The sequence below is a fragment of the Danio rerio genome, chromosome 12, assembly GCF_049306965.1.
Source record: "Danio rerio strain Tuebingen ecotype United States chromosome 12, GRCz12tu, whole genome shotgun sequence".
NCBI classification, from domain to species: Eukaryota; Metazoa; Chordata; class Actinopteri; order Cypriniformes; family Danionidae; genus Danio; species Danio rerio.
In genome coordinates, this window is record NC_133187.1 from 50452573 (window position 1) to 50472500 (window position 19928).

The following is a 19928-nucleotide window of genomic DNA, read 5'->3' on the forward strand; positions in this document are numbered from 1 at the left end:
AACGACACCTGTGTGTGTGTCCATTTTCCTTTCCAACTATAAATAAATCAACGCTGATGAAACCATTAGAGAGAGTTCCTGAGGTGATGAACCATATATGGTAAAACTACGCTGACATTCATTACAATAGGGCTGCACAATATAACGTTTCAGCATCCATATTACGATGTGCGCATCCGCAATAGTCACATCGCAAAGATATGCAAAGTCCAGTCTGAATTATAGTTAACTGGATAGATGAAGAAATGGATGGATAGATGGACGGATAGATAGATAGATAGACAGATAGACAGATAGACAGATAGATAGATAGATAGATAGATAGATAGATAGATAGATAGATAGATAGATAGATAGATAGATAGATAGATAGATAGATAGATAGATAGATAGATAGATAGATAGATAGATAGATGGACTGATGGATAGATTACCGGATGGACGGACGGACGGACAGATGGATAGACAGATGGATAGATAGACTGATGGATAGATAGATGGACAGATGGATAGATGGATGGATAGATAGATGGACTGATGGATAGATTACTGGACAGACAGACGGACGGACGGACGGACGGACGGATGGACAGACAGACAGACAGACAGATAGATAGATAGATAGATAGACGGATGGATGGATGGATAGATGGAAGGATGGAAGGATGGACGGATGGATAGATGGACGGATGGATAAATGGACGGATGGACAGATAGACGGATGGACAGATAGACGGATGGACAGATAGATAGATAGATAGATAGATAGATAGATAGATAGATAGATAGATAGATAGATAGATAGATAGATAGATAGATAGATAGATAGATGGATAGATAGATAGACGGATAGACGGATGGACGGATGGACGGATGGATAGAAAAATAGACAGACAGACAGACAGACAGACAGACATATAGACATATAGATAGATAGATAGATAGATAGATAGATAGATAGATAGATAGATAGATGGATAGATGGATAGACGGATAGACGGATAGACGGATAGACGGATGGACGGATGGACGGATGGACGGATGGACGGATGGATAGAAAAATAGACAGACAGACAGACAGACATATAGATAGATAGATAGATAGATAGATAGATAGATAGATAGATAGATAGATAGATAGATAGATAGATAGATAGATAGATAGATAGATAGATAGATAGATAGATAGATAGATAGATAGATAGATAGATAATTAAGTACAACTCAAAAAATTGCTTATTCAATTATTATTTTTCTCACTTCAAAACTTCAGGGCAAAGCATAAAACAAATATTTTAGTATATTTACTGACCTAACATTTACAATATAATACACATCCCTAATAAACCCAAAATAATAATAATAAAAAAAGTATTATCATCAAGTATATCTTAATAGTTTACATAGCTGTGCGTGTGTGTATATATGCTGGGCTGTTTTGTAGTTTTCTTGATATTTGAAAACTATCAGCATCAGGATATATATGTATATGTCTGTGCATACATATAAAAACTTTTTTTAAAACACTTTTTTTGGACTTTGAGATCATCTGCAGTCTCTAATCCCTAAAGCATCACCTCAGATTCACTTCCTTCCCCTTTTTTATCTATATTGACAAATCAAAGTTTCTTGACACTTTCCAACCAGACCCCAAACAGTGCTTTTAATTGGCCTCATTTTTTTAATGACCTTTACAAATGACCCGTGTGACCCCAACAAAACCAATTCATCTGCCTTTATCTCAATCCCAAACTCCTCTAATCTAGCACTGACTAGATGGATTATTATTACTCACAGACTAATGACGGCGTTCAGCATCGAAACGAGCTTCATCACCATTAATCTTCATAAACTCCACTCTCGATCCACACATTAGCATCTCAATCCACTAATACATCAGATCGCTTTAATGTAGATTGATACGATTTAAGCCTGTAGGTTTCATCCGTGTTCGATAATGAGAAATAGATTATGCCTCATTTAAGGCTCGAGCAGGGCCGGAGTGGGACTCATTTTCAGCCCTGGAGTTTCAAGCCAGACCGGCCCACCTCAGTTCACGACTGATTCCAATTCAGTTACTAATGGCACTATCACGTCTTTTTCAAGAAAACTGCTGCTTTAGAAATTCAAATGTTCAACAGCCCTAACAGTATTTTATGTCTTAACAATAAAATCGAAAAAAAAAAAAAAGATTTTTCATGGGAGATTCGATCACAGGTCTATACCATTGAAATGCAATGTGCTTACCACTGGACCACATTGGCGCTATAACAGTGAGAGTAAAAACTGTAATAACTGTTTCTTTTGACGGCTCAATCTTTTTCTTCTATTTTTAGATTTCTGATCAAGTTATGTCAGATTTATTAATGTAGTGAATCATTTGATTTTCATTGAGCAGGTGTTTTATTCATTTTATTCGAATTCTTATATTCACTAAGGTGCCGCATTAGTTGCATTACATCATCATCATTAACGTTAGTTAACCTGCAGGCTGCATTTTTCTCACGGGGCTGCGAGAAAATAAATAAAAAGAGCGGCACTACGGTAAAATAATGATTAAAAAGAGTAAAGCTATGGCCAAAAAATAAATAGAAGAAAAAAGTGTGACTGCTGAGAGTGCAAGCAGCTAGGGACACCGGCCCTCGCGGCCAAAAAACAGACCGGCCCACCGGGAATTCTCCCGGTCCTCCCGATTAGCCAATCCGGGCCTGGGCTCGAGTTTCTAATTTGAGTCGTCGGGATCAATCGGTTCGCGAACATGCCTAAAACAAATCCAAGAAAAAAAATTCAAGAAAAACGGCAATTTAACCACAGTATTTCCCTGACAATTGAGAAAATGATTGATATTAAGTGCTGGGATTAATTGTTTTAAGATTCACGCACTGTCAAACATGTTTACATTCCCTCAGATTTATTTCGCGCCCCAACACCAGAAGAGTTATAAACTCACCTCAGGGAGTAAAAACCGTCGTAAATTGTTCACATATCAAGATGATCGTCGTTGATGCGAGTGTAAATGTCGGTTTAATAGAGTTCTGTAGTCAATTAAATTGAGAGAAGCGATTCCTCTTTCATAATTACATGGACGTCTGATTATTTCGCGAACGAGTTGTTCTGTTGAGTCGATTCACTTACTGATTCAGAACGATGATGCGAAGTTGAAGAAAGATTACGGGGTTAAGTGAAAACCAACATTTAGAAACTATAGAAAACAATAATAAATCAAAAGCAATCGTTTTTCTTATATTCATTTATTTTATCTGTTTTGTATAACAATATTTTTGTTGTTTTTATTATTCTGACATTGTCTGTTTCTGTGTAGCTAAACCTCTTTATTTTTATTAACCTTTTATTTTCTTTATATTTTAATTAATCTCCATGTTCACAATTGCATTTGTTTTACCTCTTTACGTAAATTGATTAAAATATAAACATACCGAGTAAAAGATTCATTCAAACGAATCGACTCACTGAATCAATGACTCCTCAACGCCAAGTTGAAGCATTTTCATGCGCTTCTTACAATCTATCAAGTCCGCGAGGCAAATGTGTGCATTCTGAAGTCATTTACATATCGAAAACGGATTGTAGTGTGTTATAATGTGTCAAGAGTGGGTCATGTCTGTGCATTGTAACGCAGAGAGAGTAACATGCCGCTACACGGACGCTCAGATGTGTTTGTAACACACACCCATACCCACACTCGCTTTAATGACTCGCTCTCTTCACAACTACAGCAATGCATCTTCCAGAAACATCAACATCATGCATGAGGAAGAAAAGCTCGACGCAGAAAGTTGAACTCACCATCGCAGGGAAAACAGAGTCCTCCTTCAATACCAGAAGCGCTGCTGTGAGCAAACACACTTGAGCAAATCTCTGCGTGCTCCACCGAATTCAAACACACACACACACACACTCGAGGAGCAAGAGAGAGAGGCGCGCTCTCGTGGACTGAATGAAACACGAGCTCTTTGAGCATGCGTGCGTGTGTGTGTGTGTGTGTGTGTGTGTGTGTGTGTGTGTGTGTGTGTGTGTGTGTGTGTGTGTGTGTGTGTGTGTGTGTGTGTGTGTGTGTGTGTGTGTGGTGCCAGGCGCTGAGGGGATCCTAAAATCAGCAGTTCACACACAGACATACAACGTTTTTAATTCCAATGGTTTAAAACTTGCCCTAACATACAAAAACGAAACAAATAAAAAAATATTTTTTAAATATGACATGTATATAAAAATTAGGAATATTCGCATTTACAATGTTCAGCTGAATGCATGTTTATTAATACTATGATTACTGTTGTTTATTTGCAAATCAATACTTATTCCAATAATGACAATGACATTTACAGTAACAATTCTTCATTTTAACAGTAAAATTTGACATCAGTGCACTCTCAGAAATAAAGGAACAAAATAACAATAATAATTCCTTACATTTATATAGCACTTTTCTGGGCACTCAAAGCACTTTACACATAGGGGGATCTCCTCATCCACCACCAGTGTGCAGCATCCACCTGGATGACCATTTTGCACCAGACTGCACACCACACACCAGCTGATTGGTGGAGAGGAGATATGGGGAGGGTTAGAAGGTCATGATGGATAGAGGGTAGAGGGCAGATTTGGCCAGGATGCCGGGTTAAACCCCTACTCTTTTTCGAAGGACATCCTGGGATTTTTAACGACCACAGAGAGTCAGGACCTCGGTTTAACGCCTCATACAAAAGACGGCGCTCATAGAGTCCCCGTCACCAGGGCCGGCGCGTCCATAAAGGCGACCTAGGCGGCCACTTAAGGCGCCAGAATATAGAGAGTGGCGTCCCTGAAACAACCCTCCCCAACCGCGCCCTCATCCGCGTCTAGGCTGGCAGAATAGAGAGAGCGGCGTCCCCGAAATTACCCTCGCCACCCGCGCCCACAGTTATATCCGCCTCTGGGGCGGCAGAATAGAGAGGGCGGTGTCCCCTAAACTACCCTCACCACCCGCGCCTCAGTTATATCAGCGTCTAGGCTGGCAGAATAGAGAGGGCGGCATCCCCTAAACTACCCTCACCACCCACACCTCAGTTATATCAGCGTCTAGGCTGGCAGATTATAGAGAGCGGCGTCCCCGAAACTACCCTCACCACCCGCACCCTCATCCGGGTCTAGGGTGGCAGAATAGAGAGAGCGGCGTCCCCGAAATTACCCTCACCACCCGCACCCACAGTTATATCCGCCTCTGGGGCGGCAGAATAGAGAGGGCGGCGTCCCCTAAACTACCCTCACCACCCGCGCCTCAGTTATATCAGCGTCTAGGCTGGCAGAATAGAGAGGGCGGCATCCCCTAAACTACCCTCACCACCCACACCTCAGTTATATCAGCGTCTAGGCTGGCAGATTATAGAGAGCGGCGTCCCCGAAACTACCCTCACCACCCGCACCCTCATCCGCGTCTAGGGTGGCAGAATAGAGAGAGCGGCGTCCCCGAAATTACCCTCGCCACCCGCACCCACAGTTATATCCGCCTCTGGGGCGGCAGAATAGAGAGGGCGGCGTCCCCTAAACTAGCCTCACCACCCGCGCCTCAGTTATATCAGCGTCTAGGCTGGCAGAATAGAGATATTTAGGGTTGAGGCCGGCGTGACTGTCCTTTGCCTAGAGCGACAGTTCAGCTTGCTCAGGCCCTGTCCATCACTATACTGGGTGAAGTCTAGATGGGATATGCGGCCAGCCGGAAGTGTGATATGCACATTAATAAAGCAGCATTTTTTTATGAAGCTGTATTATTAATATTTTTACAGTACTGTGACGGTTGGGTTTAGGGTTGGGGTGGGGGTAGACGTTAATAAAATGCAATAAATGGGAAATTTAATAAATAATTCTTGTTTACTTCCGGCCGCAAACGTATCCGATCTAGGAACAACCACTATACTGGGGCATTAGGGCCCACACAGGTTGAGCGCCCCCTGCTGGCCTCACTAACACCACTTCTGGCAGCAACCTAGCTTTCCCATTTGGTCTCCCATCCAGGTATTAACCAGGCACAGCCCTGCTTAGCTTCAGTGGGCGACCATGTGAGAGTTGCAGAGAGCTAGCTGCCGGCTAAATAATCTGTCACTTTGTACTAAACAGGTGGACATTAGTACCATTAGGGTTTAGTTTTGTACATTGTAAGGTTCAATTGTGTACCCTAAATGTACTTTCAGGTACACATTTGTACTTTTTGGCTATTAATTTGTGCCTTTAATGACCTGTTCAGAACAAAAATGTACCTTTTGAAAAGGTGCCACCACAGTGACAGATTTTGTACCTTTATTTTTAAGAGTGTGGCTCAGTGGTTATCACTGTGGACTCATAGCAAGAAGGTGGCTGGTTCGAGTCTCACCTGGATCAGTTGGTATTTCTGTGTAGAGTTTGCATGCCCTCCTGTGTTGGTGTGGATTTCCTCCAGGTGGAAATATAAGTTGGAGGTTCATGCCGTTGTGGAGACCCTTGTTAAATAAGAGACTAAGCCGAGGGAAAATGAACAAATTAATACTTTGACATCATACCAATGTTTATATTTAGTTGTAACATAACTATATGTATTACAACTGGCAAAATTTACAAAACTGTATCCCCATTTCCAAAATAACAAATCATTTATTGTTCATTTAAAGTTACCAACATATCAATTGTAGCAGAGCAAGTAAAAGAAGCAAACAATCTTTCCAAAATAACAGACAATCAAAGGCAGAGTGGTGGCTCAGTGGTTGGCACTGTCGTCTCACAGCAAGAAGGTCTCTGGTTCAAGCACCGGCTAGGTCAGTTGGTGTTTCTGTGTGGAGTTTGCATGTTCTCCTCGTGTTGACTCGTGGGTTTCCTTCTGGTGCTCCGGTTTCCCCCATAGTCCAAACACATGCGCTATAGAGGAATTGATCAACTAAACCAGGGGTCACCAAAATTGTTCCTGGAGGGCCGGTGTCCCTGCAGCGTTTAGCTCCAACTTGCTTCAACACACCTGCCTGGATGTTTCAAGAATACCAAGTAAGAGCTTGATTAGTTTGTTTAGGTGTGTTTGATTAGGGCTGGAGCTAAAATCTGCAGAACACCGGCCCTCCAGGAACAATTTTGGTGACCACTGAACTAAACTGTCTGTAGTATATGAGTATGTGTGTAAATGAATGTGTATGGGTGTTTCCCAGTACTAGATTGCAGCTAAAAAGGGCATCCACTGTGTAAAGCATATGCTGGATAAGTTGGTGGTTCATTCTGATGTGGCGACCCCAGATTAAGTCGAAGGAAAATTAATGAATAAATAACTGGCAATCAACAACTACTAAATAAGGATGGTTCGCTGTTTTTACAAGAGCAGCAATGTCCATAGGACAAGACTAGATGACTAGAAAAGTTCATTTAATTCAACAACAACGACAAAATAAAACTAATTTAGGCAGCAAGATTTTTATTTGATTCTCTTACAATATTTTTATGCAAGAAAGATCATTTACAATAAATCACACACTGTAAAAATGCTGGGTTAATCCGGGGTCGCCACAGCGGAATGAACCGACAACTTATCCAGCAGCGATAAGTTTTTTCCAGCCGCAACCCATCTCTGGGAAACATCCACACACACACTCATACACTACGGACAATTTAGCCTACCCAATTCACCTGTACCGCATGTGTTTGGACTGTGGGGGAAACCGGAGCACCCGGAGTAAACCCACGCGAAGGCAGGGAGAACATGCAAACTCCACACAGAAACACCAACTCAGCCAAGGATCGAACCAGAAACGCCAACTGAGCCGAGGATTGAACCAGCGACCTTTTTGCTGTGAGGCGACAGCACTACCTATTGCACCACTGCTTCGCCCTTTGTTTGGACACCATGAAGGAATTAAAATAACTTATTCATTCATTTATTAATTTTTTTTGTTCGGCTTAGTCCCTTTATTAGGGGGTCACCACAACAGAATGAACCACCAACTTATCCAGCACATGTTTCACACAGCAGATGCCCTTCCATCCGCAACCCAACACTGGGAAACACTCATACACTCTTGCATTCACACACGGCCAATTTAATTAATCAATTCCACTATAGCGCAAGTGTTTGGACTTATTCCACCATGTCGCCCTACATTAACTTATTAATTTTTACAAATTTAAGTTGATAAAATATAAGAACATGAAATTAAAATCATTAAGTTGTCCCCATATCCCAGTACTGGGCTGCAGCTGGAAGGTACGGTGGCCGAGAGAGCTTAAAGCACTGCAGTTTACACGTGTTGCAAATTCCCACAACACAAACAACTGCAGAAATGCACAGTAAATTGGTCACAACACAAACAACTTAAAAAGCTCGCTGCAATTAGTTATAACACGTGCAAATATCCAGGTAACACAACGGAAATGTTTCAAGGGGACCCAAAAACATGACAGACCCTGCTGAGATATGGATGTGTTAATATGCCGTGACTTTTGCTCAGTGATGTAATTGGTGGTCTTTGAAAAGTGAGTTCATTCATTCATTTTCTTGTCGGCTTAGTCCCTTTATTAATCCGGGGTCACCACAGCGGAATGAACCGCCAACTTATCCAGCAAGTTTTTACGCAGCGGATGCCCTTCCAGCCGCAACCCATCTCTGGGAAACATCCACACACACTACGGACAATTTAGCCTACCCAATTCACCTGTATCACATGTCTTTAGACTGTGGGATAAACCGGAGCACCCGGAGGAAACCCACGCAAACGCAGGGAGAACATGCAAACTCTACACAGAAATGCCAACTGAGCCGAGGTTCGACCCAGTGATCTTCTTGCTGTGAGGTGAACGTGCTACCCACTGCGTCGCCTGAAAGGTGAGTTGTTGTTTTTTTATTAATATCCTGATTACACAACATAATCATAAGTCCTGGGGCCCTAAGCAGCCGCTTACCTTGCTTATTGGTTAAAGCCACCCCTGCACACACACACTACAGCTAGTTTAGTTTATCAATTCCTCTATAGCGCATGTGTTTGGACTGTGGGGGAAATCGGAGCACCCACGCCAACACGGAGAGAACATGCAAACTCTCACAGAAATGACAACTAACACAGCTGGGGCTTGAACCAGCGACCTGCTTGCTGTGAAGCGACTGTGCTACCCACTGCGCCACCATGACACCCTCACTTGATCCATTTATTCATTTTGGCTTAGTCTCTTTATTAATCTGGGGTCGCCACAGCGGAATGAACCACCAACTTATCCAGCATATGTTTTAGGCAGCGGATGCCCCTATAGGTGAATCAGGTAAGCTAAAATTGTCCGTATTGTGTGCGTGTGAATGAGTGTGTGTGGATGGCGGTTCATTCCGCTGTGGCGACCTCAGATTAATAGAGGAACTAAGCCGAAAATAAAATAAATGAATGAATGAATGACAAAGCATATTTGTATTGTCGAAGAAAGTCGATTAATATAAATTCTCTTTTTGTTGTAAACAAGATACAGCTTTAATAAAAACAAAAAATCCCACAAAATATTCATATATACAATTAAAAGAATTTAGGGTAATGGATTCACATCTAAATGTGATCACTTGAGCCAATAAAAAATAAATAAGTTGCTTTAAACAATAATTTTTTAAGTCTGTGACAGTACAAAGCACATTGAGCTTCTGTTTAATTCGCATACACTGGCCTGTGTGAATTACCTTAACATTTTACATTGGTCAAAACAAATATAGTTGAGCTCTTAATCAAAAACATTCACATTAAACTATGATTTGAACTTAAAAAATATATTTGAAAAATAAAATAAATAATTTTAAGAGACTATTTAATTGAATAAATACTGCTTGCAAGTTATTTCACTGTAGCTAATTTATATAAGCAGTTTGAACAAACAAAGTGCAGCAAAGTATCCACGTTTAATGTAATATAATCACAGCAGTTCACGTAGCTACATTACCTTCAAAGGACGAGCGCGGTGACGTCACGCGCGGGCGCAAGGTGTTTTAATTGTTGCTCGTAAAAAATGCGCCTCATTACCACACGAATAGATGATGAGCTGTCACGGCATGTCAATTTCCTTTAATGTCCTCTGCTACTTGTTAAATATGCGGGGGTCCGACTCGAGGGAGGCCCTATATAAAGCGCCCGGGACTCCCGAGCTGTCATTCATTCTGACCGCGCATCATGCACGCGCTCGGAGTCGCGCGCCTGGCCTGCTACTGCCAGCTGCTGCTGCTCGGAGTGTTCGGAAAGCACACGCGTTATCATCACAATAATTATAACAGCTTGAGGAATATGTCACACCGCATGCATCTGCCCACGTACATGATGCATCTCTATCGGCATTACAAGATGAACCAGACGCGCATACCCGCGGAGAGCCTCGAGCACGAGCACGCAGACACAATCAGGAGCATCATGTCTAAAAGTAAGGCTGTTTTTATTTTTTTGTAGGGTTTTAAATGTTTTACTTTAGCTGTGAGAGTGAGTGAAGTGTGTGTATAAAGCTCAATGGCGTTTTCAGCAGTGCGGTATTTATAAATAATCAATAAAAAATGTAATTATGGAGTAAAAATATAATATAAACCTTAAATACAAAGCAAAAACAGCTATAGAAAATATAAACAAACCTTAAGTAGCCCATATTAAAAAAAATAAAATAAATTAGACATATATTAGAGTGATTGACGGTACAATAATAGTAAAATACCTGAACTGAATAAGTGAAATTAAATAGAAAGTGGATATGCACTATAAAAATGCAGGGATCCGCACAATTCATTCATTTTGTTCCAACACAAATTAAGTTAACTTAACATTTTTTTACAAATTTATGTGCATTGACCATTAAAAAATTAAGTTTTCCCAACGAAATCTCATGAAATTGTGTTCTTTTACCTCATTTTAATTAAGTAGTTTAAACAAGTTTGATATATTTATATATTTTTGAGAGTGTAAATTGTTAATAAACATTAAAAAATGTTCAGTGGGGGTGCAAAAGTGCATGAAAAAATGTTGATTAAAATCCATAAATGTAATAATTAACATTTAATTAATAACTTAGGCCCACTACAATTTATATTTGCATTACTACTCTTTTAATTCATTGAAATATGTAACGTTGTGCTTTGACAAAATATATATTGTCTAATTTTGTCTCATTTATTTGTCTAAATTAAGTCAGTTTTTTATTAAAATAAACAAAATTTGAGAAGAATATTTTGCCATGTAGAAATAAGAAACTGAATTGAATAAAGTTTTAAATAAATAAATATTTTAAATAATATTTTTACTTAATATTAATAAATAATACATTGTAAATAAATATTTTAAATATTTCTATTCGAATAAATACTCAAGTACACATGCTTTGACATTATAAAAAGTACTACTTAATTATATATATATATATATATATATATATATATATATATATATATATGTATATATATATATATATATATATATATATATATATATATATATATATATATATATATATATATATATATATATAGGCTATTTTTTATATTTATATTTATATATTTTTAATATTTAATCTGAATAAATAATTAAATAAAGATGCTTTGACATTTTTAAAAAATACTACTTGTTTAATTTATATATACATAATCTTTATTTTTCATTTTTAATCATAATATTGGCTAATAGAATCGTACTATATATTTTTGATCATTTATTATTTAAATCATTTTTATTATATTCATTTTGGAATCATAACTATCAAATAACTCTGTTTTGAGCCGGTCTGCATTGTAAAAAGCACTCGAGAACTAAAGACGAGCTGAACGAAAGTGTGTGAAGTGTGTCCAATCTGAGCTCCAGACATCCTCAATCCACATCTGCAGTCAGATCTCCTACTGAAGCCGATGTGGATTCGCCTCTGTCGGCCAGACATCTCACACAAACCCCCGGGAAACACCAATCCACATCGGCTTGAGCTCTGCTTCACACCGCGCTGATGAGATTAAAGCTCCAGCTGGAGGTGTCGAGCGCCGTTTCGAGCCCGTGTTTACTCTGAGCGGATTAGCGGAGAGATTTGTTAGCGGATCTCTAATATCAGATCGATACCACGTGATCACACTTTTTGTTTTTGACACCTTTAGCTAATTAATTGCAGATACTAATATTTGATCTTATTTACATGCTAGAAAGAGAGGGGGAGGGGGGAATATAAATGGAATATAATTAATCATGTTTCAGCTTGTGGAGATACTAGCGCATATTTAATATCAGATCGATACCACATGACTTTTCATCACACTTTTTCTTAATGACAACTAATTGATTGTAGATACTAATATTTGATGTAATCTTATTATGTGTGTGAGAATGAGAGTTTATAAAATCAAAGGACTTTTATTATATTTTTTATTTATTATATTATTATAATCAATAAGTCATCAGTCATAGCATTTTAAACTAAGTATATTATGTTTCAGATTAATTTTACAGTCGTTTTTGATTAGATTAATATATGTTATTAATAATAATAATTATTATTATTTACTTTTTTAGAAAAAAATTATAATTGCAAGGGTAATGATTCTTTATTTTACTTTTATTAATTACAGTATAATATATATATATATATATATATATATATATATATATATATATATATATATATATATATATATATATATATACATACATATATACATACAATTTTAGAGAATTTAGAGAGTTTATCAAATCAAAGATTTACAGTAAATAAACATATAGACTAACGACATATGCATATGTATTGTCATTTAAAAGAGAGAGAGAGTTTAAAAAATCATAAGAGTTCTATTGATATTTTATATTTTATGAAATATTTTATGGCTTTTATTTTGCTATATAAATAGGTTTATGATCGATAAGTCATCAGTCATATCACTTTGAACTAAGTTGATTATGTTTCAAATTAATTTTACAGCTGTTTTAAATAATGTAAGTTAATATTAATAATAATAATAATAATAATAATAATAATAATAATGTATTATTTACATTTAGAAAAAATATAATTGCAAGTGTAATGATTATTCTTTTATTAGTTAAGGTGCAACAAAAATGGTATTTATTATAATTTTAATTTAGAGAGTTTATAAAATCAAAGATTTTAAATAAACATATAGACTAACAAAATATGTGTATTTATTATCACTTAACGAGAGAGAAAGCGAGAAAGAGAGAGTGTTTATAAAATCATAGGACTTCTATTAACATTTCATTTTTGAATACATTTTTATGGCTTTTATTTTGCAATAAAATAGGTTTATGATCAATAAGTCATCAGTCATAACATCTGGAACTAAGTTAATTATGTTTCAGATTAATTTTACAGCTGTTTTAAATTAATGTAATTTAATAATAATAATAATAACAACAACAACAACAACAACAACAACAACAACAACAACAACAATAATAATAATAATAATATATAAAAATATGTATCATCACTTTAATTCAGAGAATTTATAAAATTAAAGATTTATAATAAACATATAGACTAACAAAATATTTTTACTTATTATCACTTAATAAAGAAAGAAAGTTTGTAAAATCAAAAAAACTTCAATTAATATTTCATATTTTATAAAAAAAATATTTTGAAAAATAGCTATACAATCAATATGTCATCAGTCTTAATTGTATGGACTGAGTGAATCATGTTTCAACTTGTCTTTTTAAATCAGTTTAATGTATGACAATGATCTAAAATAAAAACTGTTTGTAAAAATAAATAATTAAATAAATACATAAATTAGTAATTAATTAAATAAAAATATATACAAACACGCATATACATACATACATAGACTGTACAAAGGAATATTAATAATAACTAATATTAAGAGTCTAGAGCAGTGGTGTTGAAGTGAGCTTGTTTAAGATTGAGTTGTGCAGCTGAAGCAGGACAGCAGCTCTATTAAACACAGCAGAGACACTCATTAGATGAAGCACAGCTATTAGTTTGAATGTAAATGTACAGAGCCAATACACTTCAGTGGACGAGGAGGATCAAAGTGTGTGTGTTCAGCTGCACAAGCCAGCTCATTACTCTCAGCGCTGTGTGTGTGTGTGAGTGGGTCTGTGTGTGTCAGTAAGCGAGTGTCAGTGTGTTTGTGTGTGTGTGTGTGTACTGTATATCTATCAGGCAGTAAAGATCACAGATTTTTAAAGAAATCAGACCTTAAGCGTGGTGATTTTATAATGGAGAGACAGTTCACTGAAAGTGCTGAGGCTGGCTGACTGAAATTAAAAGTCTCTGTGCATATAAAAACATTGAGAAGACATTTAATGATTCAACAAGAAGAGGCAAAACATACAGTACGAGAAGTGCTATTTATTCAAACTAACTTGTTTGAGCTCAGAGAATTTAGTGCTAGAGTAGCAGTCTTTTGGAAAGAAGGAGTGAGAGAAAGAAAGAGCTTTAATAGGTGGTTTTGGTTTTATTTATCAGGGGTTCAGGGGCTCTCATGCCAGTTTATCCACAATCCAAGTGGGAACGTGAAGATCATTTCAAAACTTATTAGATAAATTCTTATTTATTTAATATTTATTATTATAATTTTAGTTGATTTTGATAGCAAACTTTTTTTTTGTTCACATAATCACATTTCTTGTCTGGTCTCACAATCACTTTGTTTTATTCACATAATCAATTTTTTTGTTTGTTCACAATCACATTTGTTTTGTTCACATAATAACATTTTTTGTTTGATCACATGATAACATTTGTTTTGTTCACATAATAACATTTTTTTGATTGGTCACAGAATGACATTTGTTTTTGTTCACATAATAACATTTTTTGTTCACATCACTTTTTTGTTTGGTCACAATGACACTTGTTTTATTCAAATTACGACATTTGTTTTGTTTACATAATAATAAAGTTTGTGTTTGGTCACATAATAACATTTGTTTTGTTCACATAATCATTTTTTTTGTTTGTTCACATAATTACATTTATTTTGTTCACATAATCAAATGTTTTGGTCCCATAATCACATTTGTATGGTCACATAATGACATTTTTTTAGTCACATTATTTTTTTGTTTGGTCCCATAATCACATTTGTATGGTCACATAATGACATTTTTTTAGTCACATTATTTTTTTGTTTGGTCCCATAATCACATTTGTATGGTCACATAATGACATTTTTTTAGTCACATTATTTTTTTGTTTGGTCACATAATCACATTTGTTCACATAATGACTGTTTGGTTACAATCACATTTGTTTGGACACATAATGACATTGCTTTGTTCACATTATCAAATTTGTTTGGTCACATAATTTTTTTTGTTTGGTCACATAATGACATTTTTTTAGTCACATTATATTTTCTTGGTTTGGTCACAATCACATTTGTTCACATAATGACTGTTTGGTCACAATCACATTTGTTTGGACACATAATGACATTGCTTTGTTCACATTATCACATTTGTTTGGTAACATAATATTTTTTTGTTTGGTCACATAATGACATTTGTTTACATAATCACATTTGTTTTGTTCACATAATCACATTTTTTTGGTTACATAATAATGTTTTTTGTTCCATAATCACATTTTTGGACACAAAAGGACATTTGTTTTGTTTACATAACATTTTTTTGTTTGTTTTTTTGGTCAGATAATCAAATATTTTGTTTGGTCACATAAAATCGTCTGCTAAATGACTAAATGTAAATGTAATAAAGTTTTTTTTTTTGCACATAATCATAAATAAAATTTTGCTTGTTCACATAATCACCCCCCCCCCCCCACATAATCACATTTTTGTTTGTTCATGTAATCACATTTTTTAGCTTGTGCACATAATCACATTTTATGTTTGTTTACATAATCAAATGTTTTGCTTGTACACAATAATCACTTTTTTGTTTGTTTACATGATCACATTTTTGTTTGGTTACATAATAAAGTTTTTTTTGGGAAAAATAAACACATTTTCTGTTTGGACACATAATTACGTTTTTTTTTTTTTTTTGTTCGCTCTCATAATCACAATTGTTCAAATAATAATTTTTGTATTTTAACCTAATCACTGTTTTGGTTTGTTCACATATTCACATTTTTTTTTTTGTTTACAATTACATTTTTGTTAATTCACATAATCACATTTTTTTTTACATAATCACATTTGTTTGTTTTTTTACATGATCACATTTGTTTGTGTTTTTTACATAATCACATTTGCTGTGCTTGTTTGCGTGATCATGTTTTTTCAGCTCACATAATAACCTTTTTAATTAATTTTTCTGTCTTCTCCCAGATGTGCTCAACAATGACAACCACTACGTGGCGATCTTTGACCTGTCTCCGGTTTTGTCGGAACGTCAGATTCAGGCAGCGGAGCTGCGGATCCGCGTCCCTAGAGACCTGCACCCCGATGGGCTGACATTGGAGCTCCAGCACCAGCAGGGGGCGCCGTGCCCTCGTCACCAGCCCTGCCCGAAGAGCCAGTCTCTGGGCCTTTTGCCGGAGGAGTCCCTGCTGAGCGTAACACAGCACTGGAGGGTGTATAATGTCACAAATCTGCTTCTGCACTGGCCCCGGCCCCGAACATCTCCCCGCAGCCGAGTAAAGACCAAGAGACCAGCAGCGGCCCCTGGGGGAAAGGAGATCCACAGTGGGCCTAGGAGACCAGCGGCAGCCCCTGGGGGACAGGAGCTCCAGAGAAGGCCCCGAAGACCAGCAGTGGCCCCTGAGGAACAGGAGCTACCGAGCAGGCCCAGGAGACCAGTGGTGACCTCTGGGGCACAGGAGCTCCAGAGTGGGCCTCAGAGACCAGCAGCGGCCCCAGGGGGACAGAAGATCCAGAATAGACCCCGGAGACCATCAGCAGCCCCTAAAGGACAGGAGCTCCAGAGCAGGCCCAGCAGACCAGCGACAGCTCCTAGGGGACAGGAGCTCCAGAGCGCACCCCAGCGGCCAGTAGTGGCCCCTGGGGGTCGGGAGATTCATAGCAGGCCCTGGTTGCCAGCAGCAACCCCTGGGGGACAGGAGATCCAGAATGGGACCCAGAAACACAGAGCCATGCTGCTGCTGTTTTCAGAGCAGCAGGACGGGGCCAGTCTCCTACACACCGCCGGGGCCTCGAAGTTTCTGTTTTCTAGAAATAAGAAAGAAGTCAAGCGAGGACGGGCCCTCAGGAGCCGCAGGGGCCGCCGGGGGCCACCTGTCAGGAGCCCAGAGCTGCAGAGAACACCACTGCACAAGAGCACCACCTGCAGGAGGGTGGACATGCATGTGGATTTTAACCAGATCGGATGGGGCTCCTGGATCGTGTTCCCTAAGAAGTACAATGCATACCGGTGCGAGGGGGCCTGCCCGAACCCACTGGGAGAAGAGCTGCGGCCCACCAATCATGCATACATGCAGGTACTACGGTATATGTGTAAATATAACTTTAAATACATGGATAAATGTGTAAATGTTAATTATTTTAAATTAATCTGGCTTTCAATAAAATATAAGCTAATTAGCATTTTTAAAAGTAGATTTAAATAGTTTAAAATATTTATATTAAATATTTTGTAATGGCATAAAAATAGGTAGATAAGAATATAAATAATAATTGTTTGAAATAAAAGTTGCTTTAATTTAAATTTATATTAATTAGCATTTTTAACTGATGTGAAAAATTAAAGCTCAAAAATATTTATAATAAAACAACATAAATAAATGTAGAAATATTAAATAAAATGTAATTTCAAATAAATCTAAAACTATAAAACTAAAACTAATACAAGATTGTGTTACTATAATGTTATACAATTTATAGATAAGCATAAATTTATAAAATAAAAATTTATATGAAATAATTAAAAAATAAATAATATCTATTTATATATTTTTTATTTACTGAAATAACAACTTTGCATTTAATAAATCACATCAAATGCCCTGCAAAACATTGATTTTACTCCTGAAGTAAATGCAAAGTTAATGTGAAACTTTACTGAAATAATGAAATAACTCTGCTGTGTGTGTGTGTGTGTGTGTGTGTGTGTGTGTGTGTGTGTGGGCTTGTGCTGCAGAGCTTGCTGAAATATCATCACCCCAGTCGTGTTCCTGCATCCTGCTGCGCTCCGACCCGCACCAGCGCTCTCAGTATGCTGTACTACGAGAACGGAGAGATGATTCTGAGACACCACGAGGACATGCAGGTGGAGGAGTGCGGATGCCTGTGATACACACACACACACACACACACAGATGTACAGAGACACACAGACTTACACACATGCACTCACAGACGCACAAACACACACTCACACGTCTGCAGTTATGATGCACCGCAGGAACACTTGAGCACTGTCTGTATTATTAGTTAGAGGAATGTAAATATTTATTGTAAATAACGCATAAATAAAGGTCTGATATTTCTGTAAATATAATATATGAATTTTTGTATGATGAAAGGAGATCTGGTGATTAGATTGGAGATATTTTTGCTAATAGAAATAAAAAAAAAAGATTTGCCTGAAGTTCTTTAATATATTGAACTGTCTGCCTGTTCTGTCTGTTTTCACCCTCATAGAGTTTACCAAAATTTATCATTTTAATCCATGTAAGGTCATTTATTATTTAATTTTTATTGTTTGATAAATTTATTATTTGACAAAGAAAGCAAAAAAAAATAAATGAAAGGATGGATACACTCACCGGCCACTTTATTAGGTACACCTGTCCAACTGCTCATTAATGCAAATGTCTACTCAGCCAATCACATGGCTGTGGGTGCAAATGCCTTGTTGATGCCAGACGTCAGAGGAGAATGGCCAGACTGGTTCCAGCTGATAGAAAGGCAACAGTAACTCAAATAAGCACTCGCTACAACCGAGCTCTGCAGAAGAGCATCTCTGAACACACAACACGTCCAACCTTGAGGCGGATGGGCTACAGCAGCAGAAGAGCACACCGGGTGCCGCTCCTGTCAGCTAAGAACAGGAAACTGAGGCTACAATTCACACAGACTCACCAAAACTGGACAATAGAAGATTGGAGAAACGTTGCTGCTCTGATGAGTCTCCATTTCTGCTGACACATTCGGATGCTCGGGGCAGAATTTGGCCTCAACAACATGAAAGCATGGATCATCCTGCCTTGTATCAGCAGTTCAGGCTGGTGGTGGTGGTGTAATGGTGTGGGGGAGATTTTCTTTGGGTCCATTAGTACCAATTGAGCATCAACGCCACAGCCTACCTGAGTATTGCTGCTGACCATGTCCATCCCTTTATGAGCACAGTGTCTCCATCTTCTGATGGCTACTTCCAGCAGGATAACGCAGCATGTCATAAAGCTCAATCATCTCAGACTGGTGTCTTGAACATGACGATGAGTTCAAGTGAACAATGAGTGTACCTAATAAAGTGGCCAATATACCTATAAAATGTACACACAAATCATGCCTAGTGTGACTGTTTGTCTAACATTAATTATTATTACAATTTTGCTGGTGAGGGTTGTTATGGTCCGTGGGGAGGCCATACAATAAGCAGATTTTACTGTAGAAAACACACCAACACTAGCAAATGAGTCTGTCTCTGTGTGTTTGAGAGAGAGCTTTTTAAAAAACACTTATGTTATAGCGAGTTTACAAAAACTCCACTTAAGAAATCAATAATAAATCATTTAGTAATGTGTGAAGTGAAGTTCGCCATCAATAACAGAACATAAAACACCTTCAGTGCAACACCAAATATTCTAAACAACATGCACGTTTATAAAACTTAAAATCAATCAACAATCTTGATTTAACCAAAGTAATAAAAAGAAACAAGTTCAATTTTCTCCTTCCTGGTCAAGTAAAGGGCCATCTCCCTCTTCCCAAAAATAGAGTTCAATAACAAAATAATCATTTGAGGAATGAAATAATGATGAAAAATCAATCTAAGACAGTGTAAAAAAGCAAACGAGAGAGAGGGAGTGTG

General features: G+C 37.4%; 3 protein-coding genes across 5 annotated transcripts in view; 1 reads left to right on the top strand and 2 right to left on the bottom strand.

Moving 5' to 3' along the window:
* Window positions 1–19928, bottom strand: part of pald1a (phosphatase domain containing paladin 1a) — a 185565-nt gene that overhangs the window by 94847 nt on the left and 70790 nt on the right. The window contains 1 exon segment of one of the 3 annotated variants that reach the window (NM_198811.1): window positions 3808–3956. The exons of 1 other annotated variant lie outside the window; for it this stretch is intronic. The gene's annotated coding sequence lies outside the window, so the exon portion shown is untranslated. 3 annotated transcript variants of the gene reach the window in all.
* Window positions 10139–18186, top strand: ndr2 (nodal-related 2). Its single transcript, NM_139133.1, is given in 3 exon segments — window positions 10139–10389; window positions 16265–17373; window positions 18033–18186. Coding segments are annotated over 3 exon segments (1506 nt in total). The 5' UTR covers window positions 10139–10145; the 3' UTR covers window position 18186.
* ascc1 (activating signal cointegrator 1 complex subunit 1) overlaps window positions 16505–19928 on the bottom strand; it is a 192131-nt gene continuing 188707 nt past the window's right edge. The window contains exon 10 of the mRNA XM_073917634.1: window positions 16505–16558. Coding sequence (XP_073773735.1) covers window positions 16520–16558 — 39 coding nt within the window. The 3' untranslated portion in view covers window positions 16505–16519. The remainder of the gene's footprint in view (window positions 16559–19928) is intronic.